Source organism: Bufo bufo, chromosome 7, assembly GCF_905171765.1.
Source record: "Bufo bufo chromosome 7, aBufBuf1.1, whole genome shotgun sequence".
In the NCBI taxonomy this organism is placed as follows: domain Eukaryota; kingdom Metazoa; phylum Chordata; class Amphibia; order Anura; family Bufonidae; genus Bufo; species Bufo bufo.
The window spans coordinates 12,307,410-12,324,105 of record NC_053395.1 but is presented as its reverse complement, the minus strand read 5'-3'; the positions used below and the strand labels follow the sequence as shown (position 1 = coordinate 12,324,105).

Below are 16,696 nucleotides of genomic sequence, written 5' to 3'. Positions count from 1 at the left end.
TGAACAGATGAGGAAACGGAGACGCCTTCACGCCAATACCTTTATTAATAGACATGATGGCAAAAAAATAAAATAAAAATAACAGCGGAGAATCTGGTGAAGAAGGGATGATGGCGGACGGATCAGTAGTTGCTCTGATTCTGCTGGTCCCGCCGGTATCCCCGCCGCATGTAGCCGCCCTCCTTCCTCTGGTATGAGTCCTTTTGGTCTGGAGAATTAGAAGAAAAAAAAAATATATAAATAAATATTCAGGGACCTCCACCACTAGAGGGGGCTATTCCTTCCTGCCCATAGAAAACACCTGCCTCCTTGGTTGAGCCCAACCTGTGTGTGTACGGGGGGAGGTCGGGAGCGATAGCTGTGCACAGGCGGCTCCTACTAATCCCCTAGGACCCAGCGATTTCCCGCTCCCTGTCTAACTGGAGCCATAACTTTTTGATTTTTCCGTTCACATAGCCGTAGGAGGGCTTGTTTTTTGTGGTGCAAGTTGTACTTTTAATTCCTCCACAGTTTTACGGGTTTTGTTTTTACGTTGTTCCCTAGGCGGTGAAAATAACCCGTTACCTCGATTCTCCAGGTCCGTACGATGACGGCGATACCACATTTATATAGTTTTTTTTTTTTGTTTTAATACTGAAAAAAGATACATTATTTTCTTTTCATCCCTAAATTCCACCGTAACCTTTGACACTTATGTTTTACGGCGTTGTGGGGGCGATCTGTCGTTTTTATTGATACCATTTTGGAGCGTGAAAGACTTTAATCACTTTTTATTCAATTTTTTTTTTTTGGGGGGGGAGTGACAAAAAAAAACAAAAACGGCTAATCTGCAATTTTAATTCCCCCCCCCCCATTCCTCCGTATGGGACAAATTATTATTTATTTTAAGAATAATTGTCACTTCACCTCCCCCCAAAAAAAAAAATTGGATAATTGGACATTTTCAGATCTAGTGATAACCATGAGGTTTCTTTTTTCTTTTGTTTTTTTTCTATTCTAGGGAAAGGGGGTCATTTTAATTGTTATATTATTAAATTGCTACATTTTTTTAAATCTAATCATTAGATATTGGTTATAGAATAGTGAATTGATGCTATACCAGTGCAGTGCTGCCCCCTAAAGGCCTGCATTGGAATACACTAGGACTAGGCCTGAAAGCTTAGTACAGGCTCAGGCCAATCTCAGCCAGGGGGAGATGGCCTGGGCCGGGAAGGACGCGGCTTCGGGCTTTAGCACTCCTACAGAGGTTTAATGTCCGCGATCGGCATTACCGCTGATCGCAGACATTAACCCCAGGCCTCTGCTGTTTTATAGAAACCCGGCAGTTATGGCGCCCCCACTCACGAGTGTGCGCCATGTTTAAAGACCGGACTTCCGTTGTAAATGTACTGTAGAGGTCAGGAAGGGGTTAAGGCAGGACCAAGAAGTCTCCTGTAGCTTTACCTTCCCCTATTGACCAGTGCCTAAAAGCGAGGTTTCTCACAGATGTCTCCTCTGTATGCTCAGATGCAGCCAGGCGAACAAATATGTTTCAACAGGGGAACAGATAAGAGACACCCGAGTGTGCGGCGCCGCTTATCTTATAAGGAAACAAAGGAGCAGGAAAATCCAGCACAACCGGACCTTCGTGCCCTCATCGCTAGACATTGGGGTACCTCAAGGGGTCATGTGATCACTCTGTATAATTCCGACTGGCTGAAGGGGGTCCAGGGTGGAGGGTCACTTACTGCAGGGACCCGGGGTTTGTCGGGTGTGAGAAACAGGAATGGGATTGTCCAGAATTCCACTAAATGCTGCAAAACTAAAACTCCCAACATTCCCCAACAGCTGAGAATTGTAGGTCTGCATCAGAGATCACTGCAGGGAGTCAGTGGTTCCAATACAGGAAGTGGGGTGCGCGCTGCATTAATGCTTCCCTTAGGTCTCCGGCCGTGACCCGCTCGCAGGATGGATGTAGAAGGTCAGAGGCTGCATGCAGAGAGGCCCTTATAGCAGTCACCCTCCACCCGCTGCTGCACTACTACTACTTCCAGTATAGCCAGACATGCTGGAGGTAGTAGTACTGCAGCAGGCGGAGCGCTCCGGGCAGGATGAGGGATACAGATGAAGGTAAGGGACGACGAGCAGGAGCCTACAGCGCATACAGCTTTCCTCACCGCGATTGAAGTATCCACCATAGCTGCCCTGCTTGTGGTCAAATATCCGCTCGTTGTTCTCCACCAGGTTGCCCAGCTTCTCCGCCAGCTGCAGAGCGGTGTTCTGGAGGGAACTGGGCTCCGTCCCGTGCATCACCACCGTCTGGGTGGGCTGGTCCAAGGAAGCCTAAAGGGGAGGCAGAAGGAATCGTCAGGGCTGGAAGAGGGTCAGTACAGGCTTTCTATAAGATGGAAACAGTCAGCAAGCAGGTGGACATCCCCCTCACATCTTATAGGATGCAGGGGGGGGGGGGGCGGTCGTTTCCTGTAAGTGATGACGATAAAGAGTCTGGTGTAACGATGACACGTCCCAGAACGCAAGCACCGCGCAGGCGCTGAAGATGGAGATTTTAGGCCAGCCAGAACTTGTATTGCTCACGTTGGGGGGCGGGCGGTCAGATGGGGGAGGGGGGGGGGCACTCACCATGAGCTCCTCGTTAATGATCATCTTGCTGATGATGCCGTGTACGGCGGGGATCTCCAGCTCGAACATGTCGGACAGGATGCCCATCCTGAGGGGAGAGCGGCGGTCAGCCCGGTAATGCAGTCGTATACCGGCCTCAAATGAAGCATTATGAAACTTTGTACTGCATTTCAATTCCTCAACTGCTTGCTGTCAGTGAATTGACTCCTTCCAGTATCCACCTGATACTCCTTTGAGCTGAGGCGCGTGACAATGAATCCAGTCTATACACAAAGAAAGAGATCCATTTCACCTGCACTGATACATTGTAACAAACCATCCAGACGAGAGATCTGTAAGAAGCCCTCAGCTGCGAGGAGAATTAGGTCAGGATGGGTTTTCAGCCGCTGGAGGTAAACAAGAATCTTTCCATTCACTGGCAGCAAGCACAGATTTTGAAAATAGTGGGAAAGCAGCATTAAATACATACAGGTATATATATATATATATATATATATATATATATAAAACTAGTAAACTCCTTGAAGCAGTGATCTGTACAACCTGTGGAAATACCGCTATCACACAACTACAGCTCCCAGCATGCCCTGACTGTCAGAGCATGCTGGGAGTTGTAGTCATACAACAAGCTTAGGTTGGGGTCTCACCGGATGGCGTCGTACACGCTGCTGTATGTGAACAGATACGTCCTCAGAGATTCTTCTTGGATCTTCCTGCAGGGAAGAGGGGAAATCATCAAATCCCAGTCTAACCAGTATAACGGGGGCCCTTCCACCACCAGGACCCCGCCCTCACCTGATCAGCATGTTGCGCACACGGTCGGCCTCTGGGAACAGGTCCCACACCTTCCCATTCATCTTCTCGTTGATGATGAAGTTCCTGCAGGTTTTCCAGTCTCCCATCTTCATGGCCTTGGACGCGGCCACCACGTGCTCCCTCATACTTTCTGGGGGTCCTGGGGGCAGAGAATGGACAGTCAGAACTGAGCGCACACACATCTTACAGAGGCGGCGGACCCCCACAAGACTCACCCAGCAGGGGCTGCCGCTCGCCCACACGCAGCTGGTGGTGGAACTGCTTGCTGATCATCCTCCTGCGGGCATCGAACTCGTGCGCGGCCATGTAGGGGATCTCCAGCAGCATGGCGGACACCAGGTAGACGCACTCCAGCAGCTCCAGGTTGATGTGCATGTGGAAGGGGATCTGTCGCCGCTTCTCGATCTTCTCCTGCTCCTGGTTCCGCTCCTGCATGGTCCTCATCAGCAGACCTTGACCCAGCAGCTCCTTGGCTCTGCCGCTGGACTGGATGTCCAGGAGGGCGTTGTGCGCGTCGCGGATCATTCCCTGACGGAAGGCGCAGATGCCCAGCTGGACCATAGTGCGGTTATACAGGATCTGGGGGCAAATACAAGAGCGAGTTTATAGGGGGTCCGGGAACCGATGAGTCGGGCACAGGATAGTCCAGTGGGACAAAGGGGCATCCCTGGTATCACGGCCCACCTGCACAGGGGGGTCGGCGTGCTGGATGTTGTCTTGCAGGTGAGACATAAGCATGAGATCTCGGGCCTGGAACCAGCGGTTGTGCAGGGCGTGGTGGTAAATGTGGCACAGAATGGCGCAGGTGCGGATACGGTCCGTCCTGTCCTTGGCATAGATGTACTTGCTGAGTCTGTCCATGAGGACGGCGCTGTCCTCCGCCTCGTTCTCGGCCTGGTCCTGTTCAGACTGCACAGAGAAGATGAAACCGTAAGTAAAGAGGCCAGGACAGTGAGCAGCGCCCCCTGCTGTCAGTCAGGGAGACGTCACCTTAGACTCCTGGCCGGTGCTGAGCTGCCTCTGATGGGCCTTGTAGTCAAACTTGTAGTAGGTGTGCATGATCCTGCGGAGGTAGACGCGGCAGATCTCCTCCGTGCTGCCCTTCTCCTGCATGTATTTTTGCACCCGCTCGATCACCTCGCAGACACGAGCCTCGTCCTTCAGATTGTCCACATATTCTGCAAAATGAAAAAAGGGACAACATCTCCAGAATCATCTGCTGACACCAAGCGGCCTCCTCCGCCCCCCCTCTGGGATGTGGCCCCTCGTACCTTGCGAGTGCGGGTCTGTGTTCTGCATGATTTTGGTGAACTCTTCATCCATTCTCTCGATCAGGGTGAGGATGCAGCCGCGGACACGCATGGGCTGGAGGAGAGAGAGAAGTCATTGCATCATCACCCTTCAGGCCCAATTCTTGCCCCCCCCCCGCTCCTCCGGTGGGCGTCACGGAGTGTGGACATCCTCCACGTAGCTACAATCTGGTCCTGCACATCATGACAGCCCGCAGATTTATAAAGGCTGGCTGTCAGGGCATGCTGGGAATTGTAGTCTGGCGACCCCTGGAGACCATGGGCTCACCTGGTCGGAGATGATGAGGTTCTCGGAGTCTTCAGCGATGTTCTCCCCGATGAACATGTTGGGGTTGGAGAAGAGGATGTCCAGCAGGTCGTTAATGCACTCCAGGCACTTCTTCCACATGTCGGCCTGCGGGATTAACAGGTCATGTGATCAGGATTCTGCACGCGGGCCCGACACTCACACGGGGCTGCACGCGGTAGGAGGCACACTACCTTCATGTACGCTGCCAGATTGGGGTTGTAGTCATACAGCGAGGCCACAATGTTGAACTTGATCTTAACGGCGATGCCCTGCCCCAAATTATTCTCCTCAGCGATTCCAACGAGCAGATGAAGGAGCTCAATCTGCGCCGCTCTGCAAAGTGGCAAACACCGTGGTAAGAGGGAGACCCCTGAGAATGAGGTCCCCCCCCCCCCCATCACCCCCAGCCCCCTGTTACCTGTCCGTGCCCTTCTTGCCTCTGGCCTGAAGAATCTCGTTCAGCTTCTTGACCACAATTGGGGGGGTGATCTCTGTACCTTTAGCAAACATCTTGGGCTTCTCCTGTGGGGGGGTGAAAGAGTTGGGGTGAGGAAAGAGGACGGAAACCCCCCCTCAGAACCCCCCCCACCCCATACACTTCCCACAATCTCACCTTAACCATTGGGGCGCCCCCTTTGACCTTCTCCCACTCTCCCCCGCCCTCGTTGTCATCCATTTCAGCTTCCTCCTCGGCTTTGGTCTTGACTTTCCGATCATGCTTCTTCTTGGCCTTCTCCTCCTTCTTCTTCTCGGTGGTCGGACGTTCTCCCGGAGGTCCCGTCCTGCAACGCAGCAGTGTCAGAGCCTCAGCAGCCACCAGGCCAGACCCTCAAAGACTAGTGCAAGGATGAAAGTACAACTCCCAAGCAAGTGTGCATGCTGGGAGTTGTAGTTTCACAACAGCTTGAGGTTGCAGAGTCGGGGACTAGTAGGTAAATTAGCCCTGGAGAAAACTATGGTAAAACAGCGCTCCCCGGCCATGTGTGAAGGAGTCCCCGTCCACTCACTTCTTGAGGAATCTGGCGGCCAGGGTGGTGTATTTGCCTTCTTCGTCGTCGGATTCAGAGTCGGAGTCCTCAGAGTCGGACTCCCAGATTTCATCATCAGAAGATTCCTCATCATCCTCTGCGTCCTGCAGCAGACATTACAAATATGTAAAACAATTCCGTTAATCCGGCATCAGTGGGACCAGAGATCAGACTTTCTGGATTACCCAGAACCCCCCTCACCTCGGCTTTCTTCTGGAACTTGCTGCGGGAGTCGGGTGGGGCGGTCTCAGTCTTCTTCAGGAACTTGCTGGCGCTGATGCCTCCATCTTTCTCGTCATCGCTGGAGGACGAGGCTGGAGAGGAGGAAACGTGTTATTAACAGTCAAAGTAACTATTAAAACTGCCAGGACAAACAGGGCGGGCGGCGCGCTCACCATCCGAGTCATCTTCATCCTCATCTTTGTCTTGGTCTTCATCAGCCGATTCCTCAGGATTCTGGGAGAAGGTAAAATATATAAAGATTCACGCCAGCGGCACCCGGGAACCATTGTGCACACGCCATGCTGTATAGCGGTCGCACGGCGGTCTCCTGCTCCGTCACAGCAGTCATCTCACCTGCTTATAGGCAGCAATCGGGGCCTCAAAATCGCGGTTGTACTTGCGAAGTTTCTGGCGCAGCGTGCTCAGGGCTTTGGCGTTATTCTTGTTCATCTTCTTCTTGCCTTCCTTATCTTCCCAAAGCTGCAGAATAAGACGGAAAAGGGAGGGGCATTAGAGGAACGGCAACAAAAAGAGCGGCCAGGGGGCGGGCTATGGTTGGGGCAAGCCACAAAGAGTAAAAGAGCAGCTCATGGTTGGGGCAAGCAAAGAGAGAGAAAGAGAGAGAAAGAGAGCGGCCAGGGTGGGGCCGAGCCAGAGAGAGAGAGGGAGCGGCCAGGGTGGGGCCGAGCCAGAGAGAGAGAGAGGGCGGCCAGGGTGGGGCCGAGCCAGAGAGAGAGAGAGGGCGGCCAGGGTGGGGCCGAGCCAGAGAGAGAGAGGGCGGCCAGGGTGGGGCCGAGCCAGAGAGAGAGAGAGGGCGGCCAGGGTGGGGCCGAGCCAGAGAGAGAGAGAGGGCGGCCAGGGTGGGGCCGAGCCAGAGAGAGAGAGAGAGGGCGGCCAGGGTGGGGCCGAGCCAGAGAGAGAGAGAGAGAGAGAGAGAGAGAGCGGCCAGGGTGGGGCCGAGCCAGAGAGAGAGAGAGAGAGCGGCCAGGGTGGGGCCGAGCCAGAGAGAGAGAGAGAGAGCGGCCAGGGTGGGGCCGAGCCAGAGAGAGAGAGAGAGAGCGGCCAGGGTGGGGCCGAGCCAGAGAGAGAGAGAGAGAGCGGCCAGGGTGGGGCCGAGCCAGAGAGAGAGAGAGAGAGAGAGAGAGAGAGAGAGAGAGAGCGGCCAGGGTGGGGCCGAGCCAGAGAGAGAGAGAGAGAGAGAGAGAGAGAGAGAGAGAGAGCGGCCAGGGTGGGGCCGAGCCAGAGAGAGAGAGAGAGAGAGAGAGAGAGAGAGCGGCCAGGGTGGGGCCGAGCCAGAGAGAGAGAGAGAGAGAGAGAGAGAGAGAGAGAGCGGCCAGGGTGGGGCCGAGCCAGAGAGAGAGAGAGAGAGAGAGAGAGAGAGAGAGAGAGAGCGGCCAGGGTGGGGCCGAGCCAGAGAGAGAGAGAGAGAGAGAGAGAGAGAGAGAGAGAGAGAGAGAGAGAGAGCGGCCAGGGTGGGGCCGAGCCAGAGAGAGAGAGAGAGAGAGAGAGAGAGAGAGAGAGAGAGAGAGAGAGAGAGAGAGAGCGGCCAGGGTGGGGCCGAGCCAGAGAGAGAGAGAGAGAGAGAGAGAGAGAGAGAGAGAGAGAGAGAGAGAGAGAGAGAGAGCGGCCAGGGTGGGGCCGAGCCAGAGAGAGAGAGAGAGCGGCCAGGGTGGGGCCGAGCCAGAGAGAGAGAGAGAGAGAGAGCGGCCAGGGTGGGGCCGAGCCAGAGAGAGAGAGAGAGAGCGGCCAGGGTGGGGCCGAGCCAGAGAGAGAGAGAGAGAGCGGCCAGGGTGGGGCCGAGCCAGAGAGAGAGCGAGAGAGCGTCAGGGATGAGCTTACCTAGAAAAATAGAGTAGCGGGGGCAGGGTGAGCCACAGAGAGAGGGAATGGAGACAGAGAGCTCCATCTAGTGGTGATTGCAGGCAGCAGCAATTTAACTCAATGGCAGGAAGATAATTCTATTCTGTGTCAAAAGTAACGATGGGTGGAGTTTCCCTTTAACAAGCACAGGTTTTCGGGGTCTCACCTCGTTCAGGTAGTCATCCAGGTCGGACAGGAGGCGGATGTAGAAGCGGGGGACGCCCTCCTTGTCCACGATGTTCTTGGCCTTCATGTACGCCTTCCCCAGCTGCTCGAACTCCTCCAGGCACTTGGTCATGTCGCGGATCTTCATGGCGTTCCGGATGGTCTTGATGATGTTGGTCAATTCCTCGAACCTGCGGAAAACCAGAAACGGCCGACCTCATAACAGATTCCAGATTATCGGATGCTCCCAGAATTTCCCCGGCGTCACCCACCTCTTGTCTTTGGCGCTGCGCACCACGCGCTTCGTGTCCTCCTCATCGTCACTCAGGAGAATCGGCCTAAATGGTCAGAGACATGAGCTCATGAGAACCTTGCCCCGCGGGACCCCCCCCTCCCCTCCCCAGGACCAGGGCACTCACTGCTTGTTGTAGGTGCCCCCCACGGGCTTGGGCAGGATCTCGTCTCCAGACAGCGATGACTCCGACTCACTGTCCGAGCCGGTGGCGAAAAAACGAGACATGGCGGCGGCTGGAGCAGGTCACTCGGTACTGCGGAAGAACCAAGAGTCTCTGTAATATCTCTGCTTCTTGTCACTGAACGGGAACATTCTAATTTACATCCAGAGGCTAAAAACCTTTTCAGACACAATACTTCTTGCCACCAATGATGTTTAATACGGAGGGGGGGATCCGCACTGGCCACCAATGATTGTAATACTGGTGAGGGGGGGGGGGGGGGGGGGGTTTAGGGCACACCGCCCATGAATAATTTTAATAGTGGGGGGGGGAAGGGGGCACCTGAGGGGTTAATTATGTGGATTACAGTGCCCTGTCAGAGGTCGGGTGCCGCCAGGCAGCAGGGGTCCAGTATGTATGCGCCTGTTGGTATACTCTAACTTCAAGCGTCCCCATCACCATGGGAACGCCTCTGTGTTAGAATATACCATCGGATTTGAGTTTTCACGATCTAACTCAGATCCGATGGTATATTCTAACCACCAGGCGTTCCCATGGTGACGGGGACGCTTGTGGGGAGGAGTAGGTCTGACTCATTGACCCACAAGCATTTTGAGCAGGAAGGAATCATTTGTTCAGATGGAAAATATGACGAATATACGATATAACGAATACATAGCAGTATATTCTGTAGAGCTATATACTCGTTTTTGACCAACACCTTTTTTTCGCATAAAACTTCGCATTATACGGATTTTTTTATTACAGATTTTTCGCAATAAAACGAATACGAATATTGCCCCTGCCGCTCATCACTAGTCACAGTGTATAGATTGTCAGCTCCTGGGCTCAGTGTCACATACACAGAGTATATAGATTGTCAGCTCCTGGGCTCAGTGTCACATACACAGTGTATAGATTGTCAGCTCCTGGGCTCAGTGTCACATACACAGTGTATAGATTGTCAGCTCCTGGGCTCAGTGTCACATACACAGAGTGTATAGATTGTCAGCTCCTGGGCTCAGTGTCACATACACAGAGTGTATAGATTGTCAGCTCCTGGGCTCAGTGTCACATACACAGAGTGTATAGATTGTCAGCTCCTGGGCTCAGTGTCACATACACAGAGTGTATAGATTGTCAGCTCCTGGGCTCAGTGTCACATACACAGTGTATAGATTGTCAGCTCCTGGGCTCAGTGTCACATACACAGTGTATAGATTGTCAGCTCTTGGGCTCAGTGTCACAGACACAGTGTATAGATTGTCAGCTCCTGGGCTCAGTGTCACATACACAGTGTATAGATTGTCAGCTCCTGGGCTCAGTGTCACATACACAGAGTGTATAGATTGTCAGCTCCTGGGCTCAGTGTCACATACACAGTGTATAGATTGTCAGCTCCTGGGCTCAGTGTCACATACACAGAGTGTATAGATTGTCAGCTCCTGGGCTCAGTGTCACATACACAGAGTGTATAGATTGTCAGCTCCTGGGCTCAGTGTCACAGACACAGTGTATAGATTGTCAGCTCCTGGGCTCAGTGTCACATACACAGAGTGTATAGATTGTCAGCTCCTGGGCTCAGTGTCACATACACAGAGTGTATAGATTGTCAGCTCCTGGGCTCAGTGTCACATACACAGAGTGTATAGATTGTCAGCTCCTGGGCTCAGTGTCACATACACAGAGTGTATAGATTGTCAGCTCCTGGGCTCAGTGTCACATACACAGTGTATAGATTGTCAGCTCCTGGGCTCAGTGTCACAGACACAGTGTATAGATTGTCAGCTCCTGGGCTCAGTGTCACATACACAGAGTGTATAGATTGTCAGCTCCTGGGCTCAGTGTCACATACACAGTGTATAGATTGTCAGCTCCTGGGCTCAGTGTCACATACACAGTGTATAGATTGTCAGCTCCTGGGCTCAGTGTCACATACACAGTGTATAGATTGTCAGCTCCTGGGCTCAGTGTCACATACACAGAGTGTATAGATTGTCAGCTCCTGGGCTCAGTGTCACATACACAGAGTGTATAGATTGTCAGCTCCTGGGCTCAGTGTCACATACACAGAGTGTATAGATTGTCAGCTCCTGGGCTCAGTGTCACATACACAGTGTATAGATTGTCAGCTCCTGGGCTCAGTGTCACAGACACAGTGTATAGATTGTCAGCTCCTGGGCTCAGTGTCACATACACAGAGTGTATAGATTGTCAGCTCCTGGGCTCAGTGTCACATACACAGTGTATAGATTGTCAGCTCCTGGGCTCAGTGTCACATACACAGTGTATAGATTGTCAGCTCCTGGGCTCAGTGTCACATACACAGTGTATAGATTGTCAGCTCCTGGGCTCAGTGTCACATACACAGAGTGTATAGATTGTCAGCTCCTGGGCTCAGTGTCACATACACAGAGTGTATAGATTGTCAGCTCCTGGGCTCAGTGTCACATACACAGAGTGTATAGATTGTCAGCTCCTGGGCTCAGTGTCACATACACAGAGTGTATAGATTGTCAGCTCCTGGGCTCAGTGTCACATACACAGAGTGTATAGATTGTCAGCTCCTGGGCTCAGTGTCACATACACAGTGTATAGATTTTCAGCTCCTGGGCTCAGTGTCACATACACAGTGTATAGATTGTCAGCTCCTGGGCTCAGTGTCACATACACAGTGTATAGATTGTCAGCTCTTGGGCTCAGTGTCACAGACACAGTGTATAGATTGTCAGCTCCTGGGCTCAGTGTCACATACACAGTGTATAGATTGTCAGCTCCTGGGCTCAGTGTCACATACACAGAGTGTATAGATTGTCAGCTCCTGGGCTCAGTGTCACATACACAGAGTGTATAGATTGTCAGCTCCTGGGCTCAGTGTCACATACACAGAGTGTATAGATTGTCAGCTCCTGGGCTCAGTGTCACATACACAGTGTATAGATTGTCAGCTCCTGGGCTCAGTGTCACAGACACAGTGTATAGATTGTCAGCTCCTGGGCTCAGTGTCACATACACAAAGTGTATAGATTGTCAGCTCCTGGGCTCAGTGTCACATACACAGAGTGTATAGATTGTCAGCTCCTGGGCTCAGTGTCACATACACAGAGTGTATAGATTGTCAGCTCCTGGGCTCAGTGTCACATACACAGAGTGTATAGATTGTCAGCTCCTGGGCTCAGTGTCACATACACAGAGTGTATAGATTGTCAGCTCCTGGGCTCAGTGTCACATACACAGAGTGTATAGATTGTCAGCTCCTGGGCTCAGTGTCACATACACAGTGTATAGATTGTCAGCTCCTGGGCTCAGTGTCACATACACAGTGTATAGATTGTCAGCTCCTGGGCTCAGTGTCACATACACAGTGTATAGATTGTCAGCTCCTGGGCTCAGTGTCACATACACAGTGTATAGATTGTCAGCTCCTGGGCTCAGTGTCACATACACAGAGTGTATAGATTGTCAGCTCCTGGGCTCAGTGTCACATACACAGTGTATAGATTGTCAGCTCCTGGGCTCAGTGTCACAGACACAGTGTATAGATTGTCAGCTCCTGGGCTCAGTGTCACAGACACAGTGTATAGATTGTCAGCTCCTGGGCTCAGTGTCACATACACAGTGTATAGATTGTCAGCTCCTGGGCTCAGTGTCACATACACAGTGTATATAGATTGTCAGCTCCTGGGCTCAGTGTCACAGACACAGTATAGATTGTCAGCTCCTGGGCTCAGTGTCACAGACACAGTGTATAGATTGTCAGCTCTTGGGCTCAGTGTTACATACAGGTTGTATAGATTGTCAGCTCCTGGGCTCAGTGTCACATACACAAAGTGTATAGATTGTCAGCTCCTGGGCTCAGTGTCACAGACACAGTGTATATAGAGTGTCAGCTCCTGGGCTCAGTGTCACATACAGGTTGTATAGATTGTCAGCTCCTGGGCTCAGTGTCACATACACAGAGTGTATAGATTGTCAGCTCCTGGGCTCAGTGTCACATACACAGTGTATAGATTGTCAGCTCCTGGGCTCAGTGTCACAGACACAGTGTATAGATTGTCAGCTCCTGGGCTCAGTGTCACATACACAGAGTGTATAGATTGTCAGCTCCTGGGCTCAGTGTCACATACACAGTGTATAGATTGTCAGCTCCTGGGCTCAGTGTCACATACACAGTGTATAGATTGTCAGCTCCTGGGCTCAGTGTCACATACACAGTGTATAGATTGTCAGCTCCTGGGCTCAGTGTCACATACACAGTGTATAGATTGTCAGCTCCTGGGCTCAGTGTCACATACACAGAGTGTATAGATTGTCAGCTCCTGGGCTCAGTGTCACATACACAGAGTGTATAGATTGTCAGCTCCTGGGCTCAGTGTCACATACACAGAGTGTATAGATTGTCAGCTCCAGGGCTCAGTGTCACATACACAGAGTGTATAGATTGTCAGCTCCTGGGCTCAGTGTCACATACACAGAGTGTATAGATTGTCAGCTCCTGGGCTCAGTGTCACATACACAGTGTATAGATTTTCAGCTCCTGGGCTCAGTGTCACATACACAGTGTATAGATTGTCAGCTCCTGGGCTCAGTGTCACATACACAGTGTATAGATTGTGTCTGTGACACTGAGCCCAAGAGCTGACAATCTATACACTGTGTATGTGACACTGAGCCCAGGAGCTGACAATCTATACACTGTGTCTGTGACACTGAGCCCAAGAGCTGACAGTGTATAGATTGTCAGCTCCTGGGCTCAGTGTCACATACACAGTGTATAGATTGTCAGCTCCTGGGCTCAGTGTCACATACACAGAGTGTATAGATTGTCAGCTCCTGGGCTCAGTGTCACATACACAGAGTGTATAGATTGTCAGCTCCTGGGCTCAGTGTCACATACACAGAGTGTATAGATTGTCAGCTCCTGGGCTCAGTGTCACAGACACAGTGTATAGATTGTCAGCTCCTGGGCTCAGTGTCACAGACACAGTGTATAGATTGTCAGCTCCTGGGCTCAGTGTCACATACACAGAGTGTATAGATTGTCAGCTCCTGGGCTCAGTGTCACATACACAGAGTGTATAGATTGTCAGCTCCTGGGCTCAGTGTCACATACACAGAGTGTATAGATTGTCAGCTCCTGGGCTCAGTGTCACATACACAGAGTGTATAGATTGTCAGCTCCTGGGCTCAGTGTCACATACACAGAGTGTATAGATTGTCAGCTCCTGGGCTCAGTGTCACATACACAGAGTGTATAGATTGTCAGCTCCTGGGCTCAGTGTCACATACACAGTGTATAGATTGTCAGCTCCTGGGCTCAGTGTCACATACACAGTGTATAGATTGTCAGCTCCTGGGCTCAGTGTCACATACACAGTGTATAGATTGTCAGCTCCTGGGCTCAGTGTCACATACACAGTGTATAGATTGTCAGCTCCTGGGCTCAGTGTCACATACACAGAGTGTATAGATTGTCAGCTCCTGGGCTCAGTGTCACATACACAGTGTATAGATTGTCAGCTCCTGGGCTCAGTGTCACAGACACAGTGTATAGATTGTCAGCTCCTGGGCTCAGTGTCACAGACAGTGTATAGATTGTCAGCTCCTGGGCTCAGTGTCACATACACAGTGTATAGATTGTCAGCTCCTGGGCTCAGTGTCACATACACAGTGTATATAGATTGTCAGCTCCTGGGCTCAGTGTCACAGACACAGTATAGATTGTCAGCTCCTGGGCTCAGTGTCACAGACACAGTGTATAGATTGTCAGCTCTTGGGCTCAGTGTTACATACAGGTTGTATAGATTGTCAGCTCCTGGGCTCAGTGTCACATACACAAAGTGTATAGATTGTCAGCTCCTGGGCTCAGTGTCACAGACACAGTGTATATAGAGTGTCAGCTCCTGGGCTCAGTGTCACATACAGGTTGTATAGATTGTCAGCTCCTGGGCTCAGTGTCACATACACACAGTGTATAGATTGTCAGCTCCTGGGCTCAGTGTCACATACACAGTGTATAGATTGTCAGCTCCAGGGCTCAGTGTCACATACACAGTGTATAGATTGTCAGCTCTTGGGATCAGTGTCACATACACAGTGTATAGACTGTCAGCTCCTGGGCTCAGTGTCACATACACAGAGTATATAGATTGTCAGCTCCTGGGCTCAGTGTCACATACACAGTGTATAGATTGTCAGCTCCTGGGCTCAGTGTCACAGCCAGTGCCCTGTACACACAGATGTTTCCCTCCTGCCTCCATATTGATTCCGCCATGTTGCTCTCAGGGGCCTCCCTGCGGCTGCTCCGCTCCAGGCCCAGATCCCAATAGATCCCTCCCGGTAGGCCCCAGACCGGGTACAAGAGCAGGCCGGTCCGGGCCCCGGTTCTGTCGCCGCCCGGCCCCTCCGCCCCGCACTCACCTCAGGAGCCGCACACACGCGGCAGGCTCGGCTAGGGTTGGCGCAGAAAGGCTGTACGAGGAGAAGAGTGCGCATGCGCTGACCCGGCAATACGCAAACCGGAAGCTGTTCTCACTTCCTGTCCTTTGCTTTCTTGGACTACATTCCCCAGCGTGCTTTGCGGACAGTATGATAGTATTTAGGCTTTATCAAGTCCGGGTAATTATAACACTCGTATATGTAAAGGTTTACTTAGAATCCAAAGAGGATATTTTATGGAGGTGACGGCAGAAATGTCCTGACAACCTTTATCCAAGATGCGGTAGCCGCCATTTTGTTGGAGACTCTTATTCAGCTATTGTTTGGCCACGAGAATATGGCGATGGTGAAACTGTAAGCTATAGAACTGGCGCTCAGAAGGTGACGACTGATTGTTTCTATGGCAACAAAACTTTATAGACAAGTTATCAGCAGAACAAAGAGAGAGACGGATCCAGGATGAGGGGTCGTGTGGTCCGGAAAATGTTTCTTTGATCCTTTCTTTTATATAAAGCCCGACAGCGGTGTACACACAGGAGAGAAGTGGTACTGTGCGGTGTACATACAGGAGAGAAGTGGTACTGTGCGGTGTACACACAGGAGAGAAGTGGTACTGTGCGGTGTACATACACAGGAGAGAAGTGGTACTGTGCGGTGTACATACACAGGAGAGAAGTGGTACTGTGCGGTGTACACACAGGAGAGAAGTGGTACTGTGCGGTGTACATACAGGAGAGAAGTGGTACTGTGCGGTGTGTGTATACACAGGAGAGAAGTGGTACTGTGCAGTGTATATACACAGGAGAGAAGTGGTACTGTGCGGTGTACATACAGGAGAGAAGTGGTACTGTGCGGTGTGTGTACACACAGGAGAGAAGTGGTACTGTGCGGTGTACATACACAGGAGAGAAGTGGTACTGTGCAGTGTACATACACAGGAGAGAAGTGGTACTGTGCGGTGTACATACAGGAGAGAAGTGGTACTGTGCGGTGTATATACAGGAGAGAGGTGGTACTGTGCGGTGTACATACACAGGAGAGAAGTGGTACTGTGCGGTGTACATACAGGAGAGAAGTGGTACTGTGCGGTGTATATACAGGAGAGAGGTGGTACTGTGCGGTGTGCATACAGGAGAGAAGTGGTACTGTGCGGTGTACATACAGGAGAGAAGTGGTACTGTGCGGTGTATATACAGGAGAGAGGTGGTACGGTGCGGTGTACATACAGGAGAGAAGTGGTACTGTGCGGTGTGCATACAGGAGAGAAGTGGTACTGTGCGGTGTACATACAGGAGAGAAGTGGTACTGTGCGGTGTACATACAGGAGAGAAGTGGTACTGTGCGGTGTACATACAGGAGAGAAGTGGTACTGTGCAGTGTACATACACAGGAGAGAAGTGGTACTGTGCGGTGTACATACAGGACAGAAGTGGTACTGTGCGGTGTACATACACAGGAGAGAAGTGGTACTGTGCGGTGTACATACAGGAGAGA

The 16,696-nt window shown here is 51.6% G+C and overlaps 1 protein-coding gene across 1 annotated transcript; it reads right to left on the bottom strand.

Moving 5' to 3' along the window:
• Positions 1–22: 22 nt before the first annotated feature.
• LOC121007551 (eukaryotic translation initiation factor 3 subunit C) lies at positions 23–15,302 on the bottom strand. The gene is made up of 21 exons (XM_040439575.1): positions 15,185–15,302; positions 8,729–8,857; positions 8,582–8,647; positions 8,311–8,500; positions 6,639–6,764; positions 6,458–6,518; positions 6,264–6,376; positions 6,042–6,166; positions 5,648–5,816; positions 5,453–5,556; positions 5,226–5,367; positions 5,014–5,139; positions 4,707–4,800; positions 4,426–4,613; positions 4,120–4,344; positions 3,651–4,014; positions 3,415–3,574; positions 3,267–3,332; positions 2,620–2,707; positions 2,157–2,322; positions 23–208 (listed from the first exon to the last, which is right to left on the bottom strand). Exons 2-21 carry the CDS (start codon positions 8,827–8,829, stop codon positions 123–125), a joined length of 2,760 nt encoding a protein of 919 aa, XP_040295509.1. The 5' UTR covers positions 8,830–8,857; positions 15,185–15,302; the 3' UTR covers positions 23–122.
• Between the last annotated feature and the right edge of the window lie 1,394 nt (positions 15,303–16,696).

Bases quoted from the DNA above. Each gene is read 5' to 3' on its own strand.
- LOC121007551 (XM_040439575.1), bottom strand. From the start codon at position 8,829: ATGTCTCGTTTTTTCGCCACCGGCTCGGACAGTGAGTCGGAGTCATCG. The intron at 5,140-5,225 runs GTAGTGTGCCTC...TTAATCCCGCAG, and splicing joins ATCTGGCAGCGTACATGAAG to GCCGACATGTGGAAGAAGTG. The intron at 4,614-4,706 runs GTACGAGGGGCC...TTCATTTTGCAG, and splicing joins CACAGACCCGCACTCGCAAG to AATATGTGGACAATCTGAAG.